The following is a 21,830-nucleotide window of genomic DNA, read 5'->3' on the forward strand; positions in this document are numbered from 1 at the left end:
AGAATCAACCTTATAATAAATGTCTCCTTTCACATGGTAAGAACTTTTGGATGTGTGACTAATCAGTTAGCAATTAAAAGACTGTAAAATCTCCACGAAGCCTTTGTGGAGTATATCTTCAAAGTAATACAAGATACGCATAATTATGTTCTAGGATTATTAAGTAGACTTATCCGAAATATTCATACCTTTATGAATACATGGTTGGAGCTTAGTTTACTTGTATGTTTCAAGAAACATAGTTTTATGACATCTTCAATAAGACTTCTTTATAAATCTATGTCATTGCTTCCAAATAAGCTTAGAGGTTGCTACCTAATTGAATACATGCATAATGTTTTATTAATTTTCCTTCTAATCCTCCCATAATACGCCAAAATAATTAATCATAAATAAACACTATTTCCATTATATTGTGATTAGTCCTTACCATCTCCACACTCAAATATATTAAAAAATTAATTTATATTAAGATTTATCCTTACCATTGCGACTATCAAATATATAAACTAACATAAAAAATTCTACCCAAATACATTATACTAATGCAATCTACTTAATTAGTCAATAATGTATCAAAACTTAAAATCCTCCAACATACATTTAAAGTGATCATCAAAGCAGGGGTGCACTATCACTATCATAGATATGATTTGTGTGATAATCTCACCCTATATCTAGTTCAACACCTTAGGATAGCTCCTCTTACCGAAGAACCAAAAGGGAAGATCAATAATTAAAATTATCCCATTTTCATTAGAAAACTTTTTTTCGAAAAGAAAAATACTCACAATAAACGATGCTTATTTTTTTCGTATAGACGAACCCGAGGCAACTCTTATGGACTCGAGTAAAAGCATTAGGGCACAGTCCTTCACTCAAATCATCATTCCGATTGGTGAAAGGGCATAAATACGAGGGAATTTTTGTATTTCAATTTTTAACGGCGGGATCAATCTAGCGCATATTCTGGCCTTTGTGTTGCCAGAGTGACATACCCAAGTTGTAGAGAGAACGCGGTTCCGTCGAATGCATTGCCCCGCTTCAGCTACAATGCTTCATATCAAGGCACCTCCTGCATCTCTACACCTCCTTGTTTCTCATCTCCGCAGGCTCAGGACTCTTCCTCTACGTCCTATTTCCGTTGCTCCCAAACTTTCGCCCCTTTCTTTCTCATCCAGGTATTTTTAGAGTTATCTTCAGCTCACTATGTAATCCAATGCACAATCACTAAATGGAAGGTCCACGGAAGCTCCGTTTTAAACCTTTTTCTGATGCTAGTGTAGTTTTAAAGACCGTCACAGTAGCTACATGTAGGTGGTGTTCTTAAATTTCTCTAGGACGCGGTCCCAAGGAGGGAGGATATCGCTTCTACTCTTATCGGAAAGTTTCTTCCCTGGCCTGGGCTTTCTTTTTCATGCTCTTATGTTCCAGGTTGTCCCAGGTTGTCCCAGGTAGTACGCAAATTAAACAAACAGGAAAACATCAAATCAGCACCTGAAATTTTGCAGCACCAACGCTGAAAATTTTACTCCGAGCCGAAGTAGGGGGAGGGCAGAAATCCGTAGCACCTCTCAACGTTTGAGCTTTGCCAACTAGTATTTTTTATCAGCGGACAGTATTTTTAAAATAGTTTCTGTATGTATTTCTAGAGTCCGCAAAAATAAAGTCCCAGCCTTCACGTGATCATTGCAGGCTCCCGAGCAAGTGCAGGGGTCATTTGGAATGAAATGTGCCATCGTGTCATGTATTTTCAGCTTGGCTACACACTTTCAGAACTATTAGCTGAATTATGGTCATTATTCCTCAAGTATTTAATCTGCAAAACTGATTAGAAAAGTTTTCCAATGATGCCATGTAGCCATTGAACTTATAATCTTCTATTGTATGTCATCAATCGCGCTCATATTGTACAATTCCAGCCAGGGCGTACTGTTTTAGAAACATTAGCTGAACTACGATCCACTCTTTAAATTGTTAGTCCACATAAGTAATCAGTAGAGTGTTGCGGTGATGCTACTTGTAACTCGAACGCCTAAGCTTCTGTTGCATACCATCAATGCCCCTGTCTAGCAGACGCTTGTAGTTTTCCCCCCAAAATAGTATATAGTCTAGTTTAAATCAGAAGATTACACATTTTGCTTTTTTTAATTTTTCGTTTTGTAATTGCTAATTATGAAATGGATTAACAGGGGCTATTCCAGTACCTTTTAGAAACCTCTATCTAATTGCAAAGTTGAAACTTGAAATATCTCAAATATTTGAACCTTCATGTTTTGGAGTTTTGAGCCACCAGCCATCTCCTAGCAATGTAAGCCTTTTTTAACTCAGGAGAAATGACCTATAACATAAATGATGTCTGTGAGTTAAACCAATTCCTGGGCGAATCTCTGTAAAAAACCTCTTATATTTGATGGAAATGGTTGGTGGCTGAGAAATGATGCTAAATCCGTTGCATTTTGTAACCTATTATAGAAAGTGTCTATTCTTTCTGGTTTCTTGTTGTGTATGTGCATCTTGCATTTTTATCTTTGGACACTGGGTGCCCAGCAATATTCATAATACAAATCCCTACCTCAATGAAATTACTTAAGCTAAAATGAAAAACAGATGAATCTCATTTTCTTTAGTATTTAGCATCTATGTTTTGCTATTAATTTTGCTCCCCACGTTATTCAGGAGCATACATGGATTCAGAAAGACTAGAAATGTTATGCCTACAAGGTGTTCTACTAGTATACGGGCTTTCATGCCTTCATCTGTGTCGACAGAACCTTCATCAGACCCGAATGCAGCAAAATCATATGATGCTGGACAGATTCAGGTGTGTCTGTTATACTGCACATATATTTCATTTCTGTCACCGTGAAAGTACATAACTTATTTCTATTTCAATAACATGTGAGTCAAAAATTAGAATGAAAAGTAGCAATTGAATTGACCAGCTTAGCAACCAGAATCAGACTTGTTTGGATTCTGCAATAAAAAGTGAGATTCAGGGAATAATTTTCAAAATAACTGGTGATTGTGTCCTAATGCTAAATAACATTGCACAAGTCCCACAAAAATCAAAACTTAAAAGATACAGAAACATACATAGACAATTGCACCTCGACATCTCTATTTCATTCCCTTGAGAAACTTACAAGGAAACCTCGACAATTAATACAATTCACAGCTGCATGAAAAACTACTTGAACTGTGCTGTCAAATAGAGTGTTTCATTCAGTCTTATGAAAAACTTTAATTCCTTTGCAAGGTAATCTGTATATTAAACTTCTATCTTGCTCCAATCTTTATACTAACTGAGCTAAAAATCTAATTTGCCAAAATTTAGCTTTATTTACAAAAAACATCATTATCACCCATATGGACAAGATGGAAGATAAGTCCAACCATTAGTGAGTATCTACACTTTATTGGACCTATTTAGCTAAATAAATGAACTCCATTTTAATATCAAAAAGTGAAATGCAAAAAAGACGGACTAAAACCACTTGAACTTTGCCCGCATATTCACATTGAACTTGTGCTGTCCCGTTCATAATTTGCCTTAGAATCATGGCTGCAACAAATTAGGGTGAGGGCTACATCTTACAAAGTAGATATTCCATACATATTGTGATCCTAGATGTAAATCTCGCAATCAAACATAAACAATAATATATATATATATATATATATATATATATATATATATATATTTTCAATGATTAGCATTAGAAATACATCATAATCATATCCTATTAATATCATTGTGCAAACATATTGAAGATTGGAGGAAGAAACATGATAGGTCTGCTTGAAGCCATTGGTACGCTAGGCCCAAGAGTGGATGTATCCCAAAGTCCTCCGTGCTTTCTTAGTGGTTTTCTTGTACCTCCTTTCCCTATTAATCTCTGATCCTCCCAAAGACACATAACAGCTTGTGGAATTGGCTGGAGGCTCTGAGGGGGGTTCTTGGTCCTTTGTAGGTGCACTCCTGGCCTCCTTACATGATGCAAGTGTTCTCTTGGCCTCCTTACATGATCCTCTTTACTCTCCTCTTACATGTCAAACTCGTCCTACAAGGTGGCTTGCAAACGATTGAGAACATCATATATTCCATTATGATCGGTCATCTCAATATTATCTATCATTCAGAAGCCTCTGTATATGGATATTTAACAATTGCTTGCTGTAAATGGCATATCTGATATAATATCAGTCTGCCAATCTGCAGATAAATTCTTAGGTCTAATTGCTGAGCATTATGACTTGCCCTTGGTCCTTTTGGACACAGGTGCTGAATTGCTCTTATACTTCTTGATAATTGGCTGGCAGATGTAAAGGATTGCTGAATATGTTCAATTACTCATGATATGGTGTGCTGAATGTATCCAGTTGCTTGAATGATGTCTCCTACTAAACCTCCTTTTATATCTCATTCACTTCTTGAGGAATGATGACTCTTCAGAGGAGACATACCCCTTTATTAAATGCAAACTAATTGTTTATTACTCCCTTCTCGATTGCACCCCTTCAGATTTACTAATCAACTTAATTATTATTTGTTATTGCCTTGATTGCTAGTAATCTTTAATTGCTGTTTGCTGTGGTTTGATTATTTTTATCTCTGGAGTCTTGATTGCCATTTTTGCTTGAGTAGCATCTCACTGCTTTTCTTATGTGATGTTTATTATTTGCTCTCTCCTCTGTCAGTGATTAGAGCCTTCTCCCTATGTGGGGGTATCACAGAACTTGTGCAGAAGTTCCTATATAAGATGAAATCTCAACACTACCTCCCAGCAAGGAAGGAATCTCACAGCATTCCAAGTTTGTCTGTAAAAGCCTCAAACATCCGTTTTGCTAAGGGCTTGGTCAGAATATCAGCTAGCTGTTTATCTGTGGAGATGTATTGGAGCTTCACTGCTCTCTTTAAAACCTTTGCTTTGATGAAGTGGTAACTAACGTCCGTGTGCTTGGACCAATCATGAATGTAATGTCCTCCTTTTGAACTGGGATATAATAATAATAAATTGTAATAAAATTAAAATATAAATCAATAAAACAATAAAATAAAATTTTAGACTAAAAGAATAAGATTAAAATAGAACATAATTAAAATATTAAGGGTCAAAAGGCATGAAATAGAGATTTCTAAATATCATAGTGTTAAGTGTATATATATATATATATATATATATATATATATATATATATATATATATATATATATATATATATATATATATATATATATATATATATATATATATATATATATTGTTTTCTGGAATTTGTTATGTATAAAATATATTATAGTCTATCATATTCACCCAGTAAATAATATATTATTCCAAACTTAAATCCTAATTGCTGCATATATGATAAGATATTAGAATATTATTAGATTACTTTAATGGTCATCTTTTGTGGATTATGTAAATTAGGTACATAAGATCATTTCTACGATCTTCTTCTGTTTCTTATTAGAAACTCGCTATTTTCTACATTTGTAAGTTCTTTATAATGATCGTCTTGATCATTTGTTAATACATCAAATAATTTGCAAATTACTTCTCAGTAATATTCTATCAAAGCAATCTCGATTTTAAAAAAAAAATTACAATTTCTCTCTTGAAATAATTTGATTAATTTTTTTCGAAATTATTTTCCTGGATTTGTTTGGAGTTTTGTTGTAGAATTCCTTTAAAAACCAATCAAGGATTTTTCTGTTGCCATCGAATCTCTGCAAAGCCTGTCTCTGCAAATCATGTGGTGCATTTTTGTTTATTTTATAGACACTTGTGCCACAACGAGGGTTTTTCAAAGACTTTATTGGGTTTTGGTATGAGCTTCAACAACCCTTTACTGATCTTTTTGGCTGTCTTTTTGTCTTCTCTAACTTGTGACGTGCTCCTTTTTCTACCTTTTGAAGTTGTTCTTGGCTACAAGGAAGGGCAGCTCTCTTACCCAACATCAGGTTGGAATTTTGTGATGGTTTCTGGTCAAAAGCTTTGTTGATTTTGGGAGGGTTAGTGGTAAACTCTTCTCAGTGGCAGGCTTTTGTTTGTTGTTGCAAAGCATTTTGAAGGAAGGGGCACCCTTTTTTTTGGATGGCTTCTTGGTTATTAGCATTTTGCAGATCCAACGAGGGTCATAGCAGCAAAAAAGATGTTTCTTTAATGGTCATCTTAAGTAGTCTTTAGTTTATTAGGTAGTTTCTGTTTCCGTCTTAAGTTCACCATTGTTTCTTAGAAATATCATCTTTGTAAATCCTACATAAGGAGCCTTCATCTCCTTTGTTAAATAACAACATCGATTTACCATAACATTGTATCATAGCGAGTGGATGAGATTTCATAAAATTTGGTGAGTTTTTAAAAGAAAATTCAAGCCTCTTCTAATTTGGAAATTTCTCCAAAAAGTTGTTTTTCAATTTTTTGAAATAAAAAATGTTAGACGTATTTTATAAAACTTGTGGTTTGTCTTTGAAGATTTTTGCTGAAAATCACAAACTTGGTTGAGAGATTTGTTTGCGGGATTTCTTGGTTTGAGCGAAAATCTTGTTTTTCAAGGGGTGCATGTGCTAAATTACCCTGTGAAGGCTCGTGTTTTGTTGCATGAGGGTTTCTTTGATGGGTTTTCATAATTTTTTCCCTTAAAAAAATTATGGTGGTTTTTCATATTTTCCCTTGAAAATTTCTGATTCTGTAATCCACAAAGTTTTGTGGGATTCCTTTGTAGGTTTTAATAGTGGGTTTATAATTTTTTCCTCAAAATTTATTTGTTTGGTTTTTTTGTTGTTTTCCTCAAAAATGATGTTTTGTATGTTGATCCATGTCTCAGATTTTGTTGTCTGGTTTTGATTGATTTTTCACCTCAAAAATCATGTTTTTTTGGATTTTTTCTCTTAAAAATAATGGCTTTTCGTTATCTATTTTGGGACAACATGCTCATTTGCAAAGTTTGGAGGGTTTGTCGGTTTAAAGTAGCAATGTTCTCAGTAATCCATTACAAGAATTAGGTGTCTGATCATGGGTTTGCAACCAGTACAGACTTCCTTAGGAGTCCTTCCTTTAGCAACGTATGTATGGATTTTAGATGCTCAACTCTCCAAGTTGGATTCTAAGAGTCAGAAGCCTTTGTGTATAGGATATAGTGACAACCATAAGGCTTATTGACTAATTGATGTAGACATCGATCGTGGTATCTTTAGTTGCGATATTGTAGTTGACGAAGAATGATGACCATATCGAATTTCCTTGTTTGAGCAATATTCTAAGGATCAACCTTTGACGGATTTTGATTTGGGTGTCCATCTTTCACTGGGTTCACATGGTGGGAGGGATGATGTAGATTCTGTATTTGATGATGCACCACTTGACTTCCATTTAGATGATGCTAGTCTTCCACTTGCAGATCTGTTTTCCTTCTCTAGCTCTAGTTATTACTCCTCCATTAGATGTTGGCTCATCTATAGAATGGTTGCAGTACAATATTCTAAAGCATGAATTCAATGTTACCAATAAGAAGTTAAGAAACTATTATCAATGACAAGCATACGAAATATTTGCAAGGGAAATGGTATTCTTTATTGATTACCAAAACAACCAGTACATCATTCATGTTCCAATGTTCTTAAGTAGTGTTCAGTTGGTTAGAGAGGCCAACAGACACACCTCCTTGTTTTTTTAACTATCCAAATCTACTACTAACTCTCTTTAATCACATTGTTTCTTTATTATGCCCTACATTATCCCCCCAAAAGAAGAAGAAGTCTTCCAAACGACTAAACACAATAACTTGCAAAGTTACACATCCAATTGGCAGGAATGTGGTAATTCCAACTTCATGGTATGCATGGCCCTTCGACTTCCTAGTCTCCATATGCCATATGTATTAGTTGCTTCTAGTTGGTACTTGGACTGTCTTCCTTGATCCACGTACGGTCTTCGTATGGGTAGGTCTTGTAGTCCGTATGCCGTATGGTCAGTTTTCCCTTTTCCATTGTCTTTTTGTCATATAGAAGTTCTAGTTCTCCTATGGCCTCCTTCTGTAGTTCTGATTTGCCCTTTGCGCCTGTGTATGGAACCTTTGTCTTCATATAGATTGATCATTGTCCTTTGTGCCTTTGTACGACCCCTCCTATACAAACTTGCCCTTTTCTCGTATGTTTAAGTTTCCTTGAGCTATACTTAGGTCTTCCTCTTCTGTGTTTGATGGATTTTTACTCATGCTCCACCTCTTTTTATAATTGCTTATTTGTTCCTTTCCTCCTACTTGGTAGTCTATATGCTGTATGGAATAGGTATTCTGCTTCCCTTCTCCACAGTTCGTACACCGTACAGTTACCCTTCTTCTTGCATTTGACAATTTGACTCCACCCATATGTCATTCGGCCTCTACATGACTAATCTTTTCATACGACAAATTTTCTCCTCCACCCACATGTCGTATGAAAGACTGATATCTCCTTGTGGCATACGAAAGTATGTTTTTGCCATACGTAAGTTTGGTTCCTCCTTTGTCGTTCATAGGTCGCATGGATCTGTCCTTCCTTTCTTTCTCCTCGTCGTCTTTCTTGTTAGTGCCTTGTACAACTTCTTCCGTACAAAAACCTTTGTACATACTTGATTCTATCTTTTCATCCGCATACAGAAGCCTATTACTCATGTAAACGTTTTTCTTTCCTTCGTGGGAAAATGCCTTCTTTCCTCCTTGTTGATTTTTGTTTCCTTTACTCTTCATGCCCTTTTGTTTTTCTTCTTGTGTTGACTAGTCCTTGGGTTGCATTTCCACTTCAAGCGTATTAAATTGGGAGATCTTCAGTTTGTACTTGTTTGCTGGGTTCTTTTCCTCTGATTCTGTTCTTGAATTTGTAGCATATTACGTTCCGGTTAAAAAACTTAATAATCCTCCATTTGCTAGTGAAATAATCCATTAAAGGAATTTGTTTCATATTATGAACATTTTCCTAGTATAATATGCCTTCTTCGACCGACTCTACCCCTTCACCCTTGTCCTGTTGTTCTCCTTTTGCTTTTGAGTCCGAGGCTAGCTGTTTAGCTCACCATTTGGTTTTGGAGATCAGTTAGATACTTCTGTTTGTCCACTTCAATGGAAAGGTTATTCTTTTACCAACTGTGATTTGCCTTTTACCAATTGTGCTTTGCCTTGGCTGTAACCAACCGTCCTCTCCCCAACAATGCGTCATACCCTTTCTTTTCCAAGTTGGTCACCACAAAGTCTAGGAAGAGCTGTAATGTGCTGATAACTTCTTTTTGTTCCATCAGTGTCCCAATGGGCTTGATTACATGTTGAGCCACTCCTACCAACTGGAATGTGGGTGGCCAAAAAGTCGGCTTTCCCAGAGCCTTCCAAGTTCCTTTAAGGAGGACATTAACACCTGAGCCTCCATACACAATAGTGTTTGTCAACTTACATCCCATTATCTCCATTTCCACCACAATAGGTGTTTTTCCTATCCCTATAGTGAATAAAGTATTGGTATCCTTCCCTACCTTTGCTTCCTCCTTCCCTTCCTCCTTGGGGTTTTCTTCTTTGGGACTTCCGCCTTGTGTTATAGCCATCCTTAGCTGAGGTAATGTTTCTGACCTAAGGGCAGAGGGTCTATGGTACTCACTTGTCCTTTCTTTGCCATGCCGCCCTAGATGTCTCTCCTAGCTTCCTCAAACCTCTCCTTCTCCATGCGTGCATTAGGGTATGTGAGTTTTTAGGTTTGCATCCTTATGATGGCTAGGACTTCATTGGGTGGTTCTGAAACTTCCACCATGTTCATGTTTTTCTGTCTAGGACAGTTGGGATCTTTGTGGTTACTAGGTCCACACCACTTACAGAGCATTCCTTCATTTTGTCCTCCGCCTTGACAATCCTGACCTAAATGTCCCCATTCATTGCACCTTCTGCATTGTATAATGGGATGTCCCCTGTTGTCATATTGGATTTGGTTTTGAGGTGTAGTGTTATTGCTCCCTCTTCTAATATTCAAGTATCCACTTGGTGACACGTCCATGTTTGTGTTCTATGGGGGTGTGGAAGGTGGAGTGGATGGTTCTCCTTGGGTAAAAAATACTTGAGTGCTTTGTTCTTTCAGGTTATAAAGAGATTCCTTAATGGAGTGTCCTAACACCTGACATATATCACAAAATGCTTTTCTTGCGCAGCTGGTTGTGGTGTGTCCTTTCTCACAGTTTGTACACCATAAGTGCTTCCCCCATTGCTGTCCTTCCTTGTTGGTTGCCATTTCTTTCATCATCCTCATCATATCTTTCCTTAATGCTTGGATTGTTTTAGACTCATCCCCACTCTCTTTGGAACTCTCGCTTTCAATTCCATGTCTCCTCTCTTTTGAAGTTTTGCTTTTGCTTTCTATATCCATAGCACGAGTAGAGGCATCCCCGAAGGATGTTTATGGTACTACTTTCATTTTTCTACGTAGGGACAGAGTTAGCCCCTCAATAAACCATCTTTTCTTTAACATGTTTGCTAGTTTATTTTCTAGTTTCCCAATCAATTCTTTCATCCTCCTACTATAGGCTTGTACGGACTCATTCTTCCCTTGTTTTTTATTGTATAAGTTTGTTACTATCTCGTCATCATCCTATAAGAGTCTAAATTCTTCCTCAAAGGCTATACGAAGATCCTTCCATGTAGCTTTCTTCCCAACCTTCAAATCTGTGTACCAATAAATGGCGATGCCCCTTAGGGTGGCCGAAAATGCCTTAATCACTTATTTGCATTGTTCTCTCCATTGGCCTGCCATATGGTTATGTATGTTTTACAATGTCATGCTGGATCCTCTGATCCTTCTCCTGTGAATTTAGGAAGTTTTTGCTTGTCTGTGGCTATCTTGGTTCTCCCACTCTTCCCTTGGGTGTTCCCTTTCGATGGGATAGTGTTCCTTCCTAACAAGACTACTCCTTGAATACTTGTTCCTATCGGGATTGCGTTCCCTCCTGACGGAATAGTGTTCCCTCTTGATGGGACTACTCCTTGAGTATTGGTTCTAGTCGGGATAATGTTCCCTCTTGATGAGACTACTCCTTGAGTAGTGGTGTTACATCCCAATTTTTTGCCTAATTTAAAATTGCTCATATAGTCGTTGAGGTTTTCATGTGAAGTCAGTTGACAGGTAAAATTAGTTATGATCATGTGAAAGGGGAAGATGGTTAAATAGTTATAATTTCATGTGAAGATGACATGTTGGTTAGTCGTTATGATGTTATTATAATGTTATCTTGAAATATTGGAAAGTTTGTTATTCATTCATGAGAAGTGAAATGGTAGTTAGCTGTTATGATGTTTTATGATCAATAACTTGTTATAGTTAGTATGATTATTTGAGGAATATGATATTATTGTGGAGAATTTCTTCTTGTTGGAGCATGTAGAAGGGGGGAGCATTGCCAATAAAGGAATTGGGAAAGAGACACCGATTTACCTATGAGATGATAGGTATGAATTCTAACCACAAAGGCTAAGGGGTAAACGACTAGGCAAGCAAGAGTATATTAGGGACTACCATGAGCTACTCGGTCAATAATTATGTATTATAAAAAAGAAGACCAATGAACATAAAATAAATAATATGTTACCTTATGAACTTGATGATCTCAGAGCTTCATGTGATATTGGCATGCCTTAATACAATAATACCACATTATCTACGTATGCTTGCGTGCACACACACACACATGTATGTATGTATGTATGCATGAACTGGAATAAGACCTATGTATATGCCCATATAATATAAGACATATGCTTTAAATATGCACACAAGTATAGGTAGGTGGTGTATGATATTATTATATTAAGGTAATTAGTATGGGTTAATATTATTCTTTGGCAATAGTTTTATCATTCATCTTGAGCGACCATATTTTTTTAATATTTCATTTCATCGAACTTATATTATTTTTTGCGGCCACATTAATATTATTGCCACATTGAGTTGATGGCCTTGTATCTTGCAACTCCTTGCCACCTTTCTCAATTTTGCTCGTAACTGAGCATGCAGCCGAGAAGGTAGAGATTTTGGTACATAAGCTCATTTATATATGACGTTCTTACTAATCGACAAAAAGTTACCACTTGCGATCAGATTTGCTCTCATTCTTGCATCACATTTATCATTGGGAGTTCCTTTCATTTCTTCCACCAGACGCACCATCCACTATCACAATTTCTGCATTGATTATTGCTTCTGCCTTCTTTAGGTGTTGAGTTGATCACAATTAGTATTTTCGGTGCCAAGTTCCTGCACGAGAACGGTTGTAGCCGATTAATACCTTCCTACTTTCATAAGCATCTAGTGATTAGGCATTCCTTCATTGATTCAAGAAGTATTTGAGTCCGTGCAAGGTCAACCTCGAGTCAGGTCATGAAATTCACCTCAGCTTGACTTATGTTTTATTTTCACATGATATAGTGTGGCATAGCCGAAATCTACTTGTAGAGTTTAAGTCATATTGCTAGAACCAATCAAGAAATGATCCATTCTCTTTCCTTATGTTTATAATGTAAGAATGCATCAAGTCAAGTCATGGAGTCACCTCTGCTTGACTTATGTTTTGTTTTCACACGATATAGTGTGGCATAGCCGAAATCTACTTGTAGAGTTTAAGTCATATTGTTAAAACCAATCAAGAAATGACCCATTCTCTTTCCATATGTTTATAATGTAAGAATGCTTCAAAACTGTGGCTTTTGTTCATATAAAATTCTCTTTTCAGAATCATGAAAATTTGGATTGTGTCATACATTGATATCTGAAATATATACCTCGAGATAAGAAACTACTCCTTGTAAATCAAGAATAGGATTTTCAAAATATCTTTGTAATGCCAATGCCGGATCGATAGACGTATTGGTTGTGAATATAAATGCTTGAACATTCAGAATATCTTTTATAACGCCAAGGCTAGGTCGACAGATATATTGGCTGTGAATATAAATGCTTAAATACTCAGATTATCTTTTATAATGCCAAGGCTAGATCAACAACTACAATGGATGTGATTTCAAATGCTTATACATTCACTTGGTGATTCATCTAGGAAGAACAACATGGTCGAGATTAAGTAAGATTATTCTTGCTTGATAAAGAAAAGAACCATACTAATTTAAGCAAGTAACATGAAATGTTTAAAATTTGTGTCAGCTTATGATAGTCTTGTTGTCAAGCCGAGTTGTGGGTGATTGTGTACATAATGATTGTTGTCTTACATTTTGTCACCACAAAATGCAGGTAACTGTATGAAACTTTTTCAACTTAGTTTTGCATTTCTCTGAGTTTAGTTCGTTATTTAATTGGTTAGTATTGATCAACCAATCAACTCCAATTAATATAATCAATTCTTTTATTGAAGGCTTTTGTCAAGTCTTTTTTGTTTATTTGTTTGTTAAGCCTATGCTTGATTTTTGAGGCCTTCATCTTCATTTTCTTTGTTTTTTTAAGTGTGTGTTTTTCGGTTTTTAGTCTGTTTATTTTGCTCAAGTTATGACTTTCGGTTTCCCCTTCGATTTGATCTAACCTAGAGCTTAATCGAAGTTGTCAGTCAAAAGATATAGTTATTTTAGTGCCCAAAAAGTGGACTTTTTTGATGCAACGTCCTACTAAACAATATCATGTTATATTTTTAGTTTGACATTCACTTTTTGAAAAATATAACTTACATTCACTTCATGTTATGTATTTAAGTTACTTTATCAATTAAATTTTCACTTAAAGTAACTATAGTGCACTTTATGTTATATTTTTAAGTTGAGTTTACTTTTTTGATTTTTCACTCAAGTGATTATATTAACTATAAAGTTCAATTTAATTTTTGACATTTAAATCAAGTTCTCTATTAATGATATTTATGTGTTATATTGTTAATATGGTATGTAAATATAATTTATGTCCCACTTAAGTAATATTTTATTGAAATTAAATTGACATGTGCTTATTAAATTGCTTAAAGTCATCATAAGTGGACATTTTTTTATGTCATTACATGTAAAATCCTATCAAAAGTGGATTTTTTCATGCTATTGCATGTAAAATTCAACTTAGAGTGTAAAGTCACTTAATGGTGGACCTTTTTGATGCCATTCCATGTAAACTAACTTAAAATGTGCAATGACATAAAAATGGTGAGCTTTTGCCTTTAGTTGCATATGCATGTTTTTAAAATATGCATACACATCCAAAAGGTGAGTTTTTAAAATATGCACACATCCAAAAGGTGAGTTTTAAAACTAAAAGACATGTTTTAATATATGCATACACCTCCAAAAGGCGTGTTTTGCATTAAAACACATGCTCTTGCCCTTCCAAAACCCGTTTTTGGAGAAACTTCATGCAATGAGCTCTCAAGAACACATTTTTGAAATTTTTGCTTGATTTCCTCCATGAAATTTCTTGAAATCTTCTCCATTGGGGTCGTTTTTGCAAATTTGTGTTTCCAAACATTGAATGTTGAGATTTCATGCTAGAAATGAGTTCTTTATGATGATTTTCAGTCATGTTTTCTCCAAAAATGTCCATTTTAGAGTGATTTAAATCACATCTTTGCAAGGAAAAGAGATGTTTTGGCATGTTTGATCATTTGCAATACACCAAGGGTCACGTTTTTGCACTTGGAAGTCGAAAACAACTTAATTCATGCCCTTAGAGATTCACGTTTTTTCCAAGAACGGCCTAAGGGCATGTTGGAAATTTGAGCATTCTTAGGGCACGTGTTTTGCATTGTCCATAAAAAATGCCTCTTTTGCTGCCCACTACGGATTCTTCTTGCAAAGTTTGAAAAGGTCTAAGTTAGTTTAAGAATTTTTCAATATTGGAGCTTTTCCCTCCATTTTTGACACTTTATCATCATGTAAGTGGACATTTTCCTTCTTGTTAATAAATTTGTGCTTATCTTGCTGATTTTATGCACATTTTAGCTTGATGATTGCCACTTGTTGATTTTGTTGCCATGGAAAGTGTATTTAAAAAAAAAAAATGATGAAATGGTTCATTTTCATGTTTTTGGTTTTCTCCCCAAACTCCAAATTCGAAATTGCATATTGAAGTGCTTTGCTTGTTGACACGTTGGAGTCATTTGCCAAAGGTATGTTGTCCTTTTTAAGTTTGTTTTGTGTTTTGTGTGCTTGCTTTCTGATTTTTCTCCATTTTGGAGAAGTTGCAAGTTCTTTCCCAAGAACTTGGTCATGTTTCACTTCACTTCACCTTCCATTTCAAGCGAGAGCATCATCACATTTCATTTCCATCTTTCATGTCACAACACTTCACATCTCATTCGTCAAATGCGATTACATGTTTTTCATCTCATTCGTCATTTGCACGTGCATGTAATCCCATTTTCCATTTCCATTTTCACTCATCTCACTTTCCGCATCCACTCGCACGACACGATTACATGAAAAACCTTACGTGTAATTGCATCTCCAAAACCCCGTTTTTGACTTAAAGTCACTTTTTGAAAAGTCAAAAATGTCATATGCATGTTTTCCCATGTACTTCACCTTTCCACCAAGACAACTATAAAGTTCATTTAACCTCAAGCTACATTTCATTTTCATCTTTCCATATGCACTCATGCCTCCATGAGCAAATACATGTTTTTCCACTTCCTGTGTCATTACACATTCTGCATCTCATTCGTAATTTGCACTTACATGTAAGCTCATCCTCCATCCGTATTCACATCTCATCTCACTTTCCATCCTTCATTACATGTTGCACTTACATGTAATCCTTTTTCCATGCAATAACGTCTTGAAGACCTAAGCCACGTTGTTAAAAATCAACAATCTTCATTCGCACACATTCCCATGCGTTCTGTTGTCACACATATCCATCTCCTTCCATTCTTCACTTTTATTATATTTCATTCCACCTTCCATTTCCATTCACTACATATGTATGATATCTCTTTTGAGATCATCTCATTTTGTTTCATAAGTATCTAATCCATACTTCAAATACACACCCCTCATGGATTCAATCCCATAGAAACTTTCATGTTGCAGCAAGTCAAGATATGCCAGAATTTTTATAAAGAATGAAGACATCCAATAAAGGTGTGCTTCAAATCAAAGAAGCGAGAATTCTTTTGGTCTCCATTTTTCCAATGGTTGTCTGAGAACTTGAGTTTGTGATGGAATGTGCTAGGCACATTGAATTCAAAAAAGAAAAATAAAAATTAAAGGTGCTGATAAAAATTTATTTTGAGCTTACATTTAGACATCGTCAAGAAGGTTTTCAAAGTGTCAGAGATTCCAGAATGTGCCAATCTACAAAGGAGAATTCACAAGAACTTGAGCAAGAAAAGCTTGATCACATCAAGTTTTTAAATGACAACGGACAATTCATCAAAGAGAGTTAGAGGCTATCAAAAGACGTAACATCATTGTTCTCAAAATGAATACAGTGACAAAAATACAGGAACTCTTGATCCTGTTATCATCCGAGAATGCATTGCCATGTATAAGGTCCTTCAAAACAATCCCTAGGATTGTTTCAATTCTCTTCCGCCTTTCTTCTTCTTTCATGTTTGTAATTGAAGAAGATGCATTGCATGAAAATATGTAATTACATGTAATGTGAGTTACATGTAACCCAATAATTTCTCTCATTAGTTAGACTAGGTCAAAGTTGGTTGAGTTGCTCCCACTTTTCCCTTCACTTTTTTCTCAACTCCTTTGTCTATATAAAGGAGTGGCCCTCATTGTAAAAATCATCTTTTGTTGTATGCAAAAAAGCTTTGCTAGACTTGTGTAAGCATAACTTTGATTGTGTAGTACACATTTGGGAGAAAAGTGAATAACAAAAGCAATTGAATTCGAAGCTTTGACTAGAAGCAATTGTGATAGAGCAAATTAGAAGCTTTCACTGTAATCTGTGCCTATTGTCTTTGATTCATGTTATTATTTTGTGTTGAATAATAGAGCATAGTGACTTAAGAAGCAATTAGAGCCGAAGCTTTGACTGGGAGTGGTTGTGAAAATACATAGACTAGGAGTTTTGATTGTAGCTTGTATTACCATCTCAAATTCATGAAAAATAGTTAGAATTCCATATTTCTGGAAATCTTTGTGCCCCAATGGTAGAAGTTATTCTTATAGAATAGGTTGAAATAGGAACTAGAGCCAAACTGGTACGCTTTCAACTAGCCTTTGAGTTGGTATTAGTTTATCGATATCACCATTTCCAGCTACTAGATAGAAGTGTAGTTAGAGATTTCATCTTGCCCATTACTCGCTCTGTGGGTAAGTGGATTCTTTCCTGAAAGTTAAGAGGAAAGAATATTGGTAACACCCCTTGCAAAATCTCTCAACTTCTTGCTTAACTTGAGTTGATCTAAGGAGCGGTGAGAAGGGGAAGCCTTCCCTTTAAGGTAGGAGAGACTTTGTCTGACACGTTGTGGCTGGTCTTCCTATTTTGCAACTAAATTTTACCCAAAACTATTGGTTGCAAAATATCCACCCAATAGTGCTCTCACAAATCCTTGGCCAAGGTAGGTTAGTGACATATTGGCTGCTGTGATCACTCGAGGTTAGAGTTGCTAATATTTGGCATATACGTGTATGGAAGCTATCCTAAGCCTAGCTACCTGTTTAGTTGACGCTCTAACACCATGATGCTTGTGGCTGACAATGGTGCACCAAGCCTAATTCTCAGGGTAGGGAGGGCCTTTCTCAGTAGAGATTGTGTGGGGATACTTAAGGGCCCATGGTTGGGAGGTTAAGCTCATGGCAATGCTTCTCCTCTCCTTCGGTAACCAAGACTTGCACAACTCTCAAGGTCAAGGTCTATTTGCAAAACATTTGAAATTTGGGAACTTTACTTTATATCTATGTTTTTTAGTTAAGTATTATAGTAAGATAATATGGTTAGTTTTTCTTTATTTGGATTAAAAGTAGTTGAATCAATTATTTCTTTACTTTATTATGTATAAATGGAAAGGAAACGAAAATCCAAGCGTAGGTAGTTATAATTTTCTTTCATGTTACCTTGAAAAGAAATGTTATTTTTAAATATTTCCAATTGATTAAATTAGTACGAAATTTTAGCATGTTACAATTGGTTCTTGTTGGGATAGTGTTCCCTCCTGACGAGACTACTCCTTGAGTATTGGTTCCTACTGGGATAGTGTTCCCTCGTGACAGGACTACTCGAGTACTGGTCCTTGCGGGGATAATGTTCCCTTTTGATGAGACTACAACTTGAGTACTGGTTCTTCCCGGGATAGTGTTCACTCCTGACATGAGTATTCCTTGATTACTTGGTTCAGTTACTTCCCCTTCTCCCTATAGTTCTTCCTCTTGACCAGAGCTTTGTTCTTGGGTAAGACAATGCTCTCTTCGTGTTGGGGTTTCTAGGTCTGCCCACCCTTCCTTCTTGATCCTTTTGAAATTGCCAAATTGAATATTCCCCTTGTAGCCTTTTCGATCAATTTTTCTTCTATTTGGTTTGACACTTGAGTTTGATTTAGAATCCCTCTCAGAAAGCGACACCTTTCTTCTTGCTCCCTAGTACATAGGATCTGCCGTAGGGCGCTTTCCCCTCCAATTTTTTTTTTTTGGTACTTGCCTCGGGTCCTTATTTCGGATTATGGGCATGAATTGTTTTATCGCCTTGTTGTCCTCCTTGGATTTTCCCACTCCTAGAGTTCACATGTGCTTCTTTTGACAAACTGTTGGAGTAGTTGTTGCCTTCTACGCTTCCTTTGTACTTTGCCTCTTTCTTCCGCCACTCATACCAAGTTTCTTGCTAGTAATATAGGTATTTGTCCAAGAAGTTCATACACTGTTGGTGTTACCAAAAGTTGTCTTGTACTATGCTCTCTGGAACCGCTCTCTGTTGGGCTTCCTTTGGCACATATTGGTCAATAGAAACTTCCCAGATTACTACTAGGTCTCATGTCACTTGATTTTCCCTTGTTATTTCTTCTTCTTCCCTGTCATAGTTTGGGATTTGTACTTATTGTAGGAATGGTCTACCCATTAGTCCATCCTGTTTATCATATGACCTCCAAGTGTGAACTTAGGCAACAATGCCAAAATTTAGAATGGTTACAGCACAATATTCTAAAGCATGAATTCAATGTTACTAGTAACAACATTAGAAACTATTATCGATGACAAGCATGTAAAATATTTGTGAGGGAAATGGTATTCTTTATTGATTACCAAAACAACCAGTACATCATTCATGTGTCAAGGTTCTTGAATAGTGTTCGGTTGGTTAGAGAGACCAATAGACACACCCCCTTGCTTCCTAACTACCCAAACCCACTACTAACTCTCTTGAATCACGTTGTTCCTTTATTATGCCCTACAACATGTACTCTCTGGGCTAAATGGCAAGCTAAGACCATTAATGCTCCTTGTTCTAATGAATTCATTTTGGGTAGATTGTCACCTCACAATGAAGGTATTTGTGTACAAGTGTCTCATCATTGTGAGGTCGTCACCTCATATGGATATTCATATCACAAGTACAAGGAAAATCACCATTGGATTGTCTTCTTGTAGTGTTATCATGGCGTCAGTATGATGTACTTATCTAATGGCATTAGTCATGTCACTGTCCTCCATACTCATCATAGTGCTATAACACTATATTATAAATTATTAGTTATCTTTTTGATAAATGCTAGCCTATCATTGTACTCGCCCATTCCAATTTCATTTCTATTTGTTCGCTACTTTTCTTGTGAATTTACTTAGAATAATTGTAGTGGGGGATAATTAGAGGCCTTGAGCTTTTGAAATTTAGTTCTGATAGCTATTCTATCACTCAAATGATTTTTTGTTACTATTTTTAATTTTAATATAATTTATACCATTTTTTTGAAAAAACATCCATACGTGCCAAAGGATTTGTAATTTTCTAGTGCTTGGTGCTTAGAATATAGGTCTCCCTTATCTCCCTAAACTGGTTGAAGGTTTGCTTTACAAACACGTTTTTCCCATAAAAGTTGGAAGGAATGTTTGGATGAGGAGAGTTCTTTCCTAGAAGTTGTAATGTCCCCATTTTTAGCAGGTTTCTGCAGTTGGCTAGGCCAGTTCATCATAGTGACTCTTGTGAGTTGGCAATGTGTTTTGAGGGTCTTTGAGGCAAACTTGCTATTTTTAGTAAGTCTATTCTGGGTAGTTAGTATTTGACAGTGTAGTGGTAGCAGTGGCAGTTGGTCCTCATCTGCATATGATTGAGCTTTTTATTGATGGAGTGCATTTACATTAAATTATTAATGGGGCTTCATTATTAAAAAAACACTTTACGTTATTTCATGTTATAATTTGGTGTTGTGAAGTTGAAGCCTCTTAAGTGAAAAACGTCTTCACGAAGCCATGTGCTTGAAAAGTTATTTATTTTAAAGAATTAGATGGAAGCTTCTAACTAATGGTGTATTGGCAAAGCCAAGTGGATTATAAAAAGATGGCTTCATGAAGCAAATAGATCATCCAATTTATTGTTATTTGCTTGATATTTTCCTGAGGGTTTCGAGATTGATTTTGAGCTTCAATCCACTGCTGAAGTATAGTGGCATTGATTTGATTGCAATCTGGATATTGGGAGGCTGCTCTTATTGTTTTTCACCATTAGTGGTGAATTTGGAGTTGTTGAATGCCTTTTCATATCTGCTGCTGGGCTGTGGAGTTAATCTGCATAAAGGCAATTTGTGGCTTGAAAGAATTGGTAGTAGTTATCACTGTTTGGGCATCCAATTACCTTGCTGGTGGGCATCTTCCTGATTATCTTCAAGGTGTTCGATATCATTGATTAATCTGTGTTTTGATTTCAATAAGGCGTTGATATTTCTTTATCATAGATGCTAAGCAACCTCTGTCTGGTGTTGTTATTGTCTGCAAAATAAGCGCTTGATATGCATGTTAATCTCTGTAAATGAAGCGAGTGGGGTCTATCATGACGTTGACATAATTTGGTGACTATAATTCTGCATTGAAATATCTTTGAATCCCTGAATTTTGGGAGTGACCAGTAATTTATTATTTCCAAAACCAAGTCTTGCTGTTAGGCGTGGTTATACCTGCATTTAAGAACGCCTGATATCTGACAGCATAGTGTCGGGTTTTTGCTATTGCCTAATATTTGGCAGCATAACATCGAGTTTTTGCTATTGCCTGATATTTGGCAGCATAACATCGAGTTTCTGCTATAATCCCAAGCTGGGCGGCATTGGCTGTGACAAACAGGTGGTATTGCGAGGGAACGAAATACCCTATCAGGCCTGACAGCTAGCACCTGTAAGGACGACCATGTTTTCCCTTTGCCTCTCCATCGGGCTATGTTACAATTGCTACACCAGGTTCTCTTAGTTATGAAAATTTGGAATACAGAGTAATGAATTGCAGATTAGTTGCTTCGTAGTTAATTTGTTAACTTCATTTCAATACTTGGCATTATAATTGTGGATTACTTATATGCATTTTTTTTCTCAAAATAATATACATTCAGTGTCGTCATTTTGAACCAGCGTGGGCTCTTTTGCATTGACTTTTCTCAAATTTAAAATAAAAAATAAAAAATAAAATTATATATATATATTTCAAGACACAAAAGCAATAAAACTCAAAATTCCAGAAACTTGTTCATATCATTCATTGTTGTCATCTTGAGCCAGCATGGGCTCTTTACAGTGGTATCAGAGCGATTTCCTGCCTGCTTGCAAGGAATTGGGTTCAGAGGCTTATTGATCAGCTCAATACTCAAAGATTTATTGTTAGTGCATTATTCTTAGATTTGGTATTAAGTGCATTATGGATCAGAGATCCATTCCGGGTAGACATTGTGCTCTTAGAGATTG

The 21,830-nt window shown here is 36.0% G+C and overlaps 1 protein-coding gene across 1 annotated transcript in view; it reads left to right on the top strand.

The window, feature by feature from the left end:
• The first annotated feature begins 707 nt into the window (after window positions 1–707).
• The window catches only part of LOC149542498 (DNA gyrase subunit B, chloroplastic/mitochondrial-like), a 239,640-nt gene continuing 218,517 nt past the window's right edge, over window positions 708–21,830 (top strand). Inside the window, exons 1-2 of the mRNA XM_089797436.1 lie at window positions 708–1,181; window positions 2,680–2,824. Coding sequence (XP_089653562.1) covers window positions 1,030–1,181; window positions 2,680–2,824 — 297 coding nt within the window. The 5' untranslated portion in view covers window positions 708–1,029. The remainder of the gene's footprint in view (window positions 1,182–2,679; window positions 2,825–21,830) is intronic.

Source organism: Cupressus sempervirens, chromosome 8 (assembly GCF_028749045.1).
Source record: "Cupressus sempervirens isolate cs-2001-9-10 chromosome 8, ASM2874904v1, whole genome shotgun sequence".
NCBI lineage: Eukaryota > Viridiplantae > Streptophyta > Pinopsida > Cupressales > Cupressaceae > Cupressus > Cupressus sempervirens.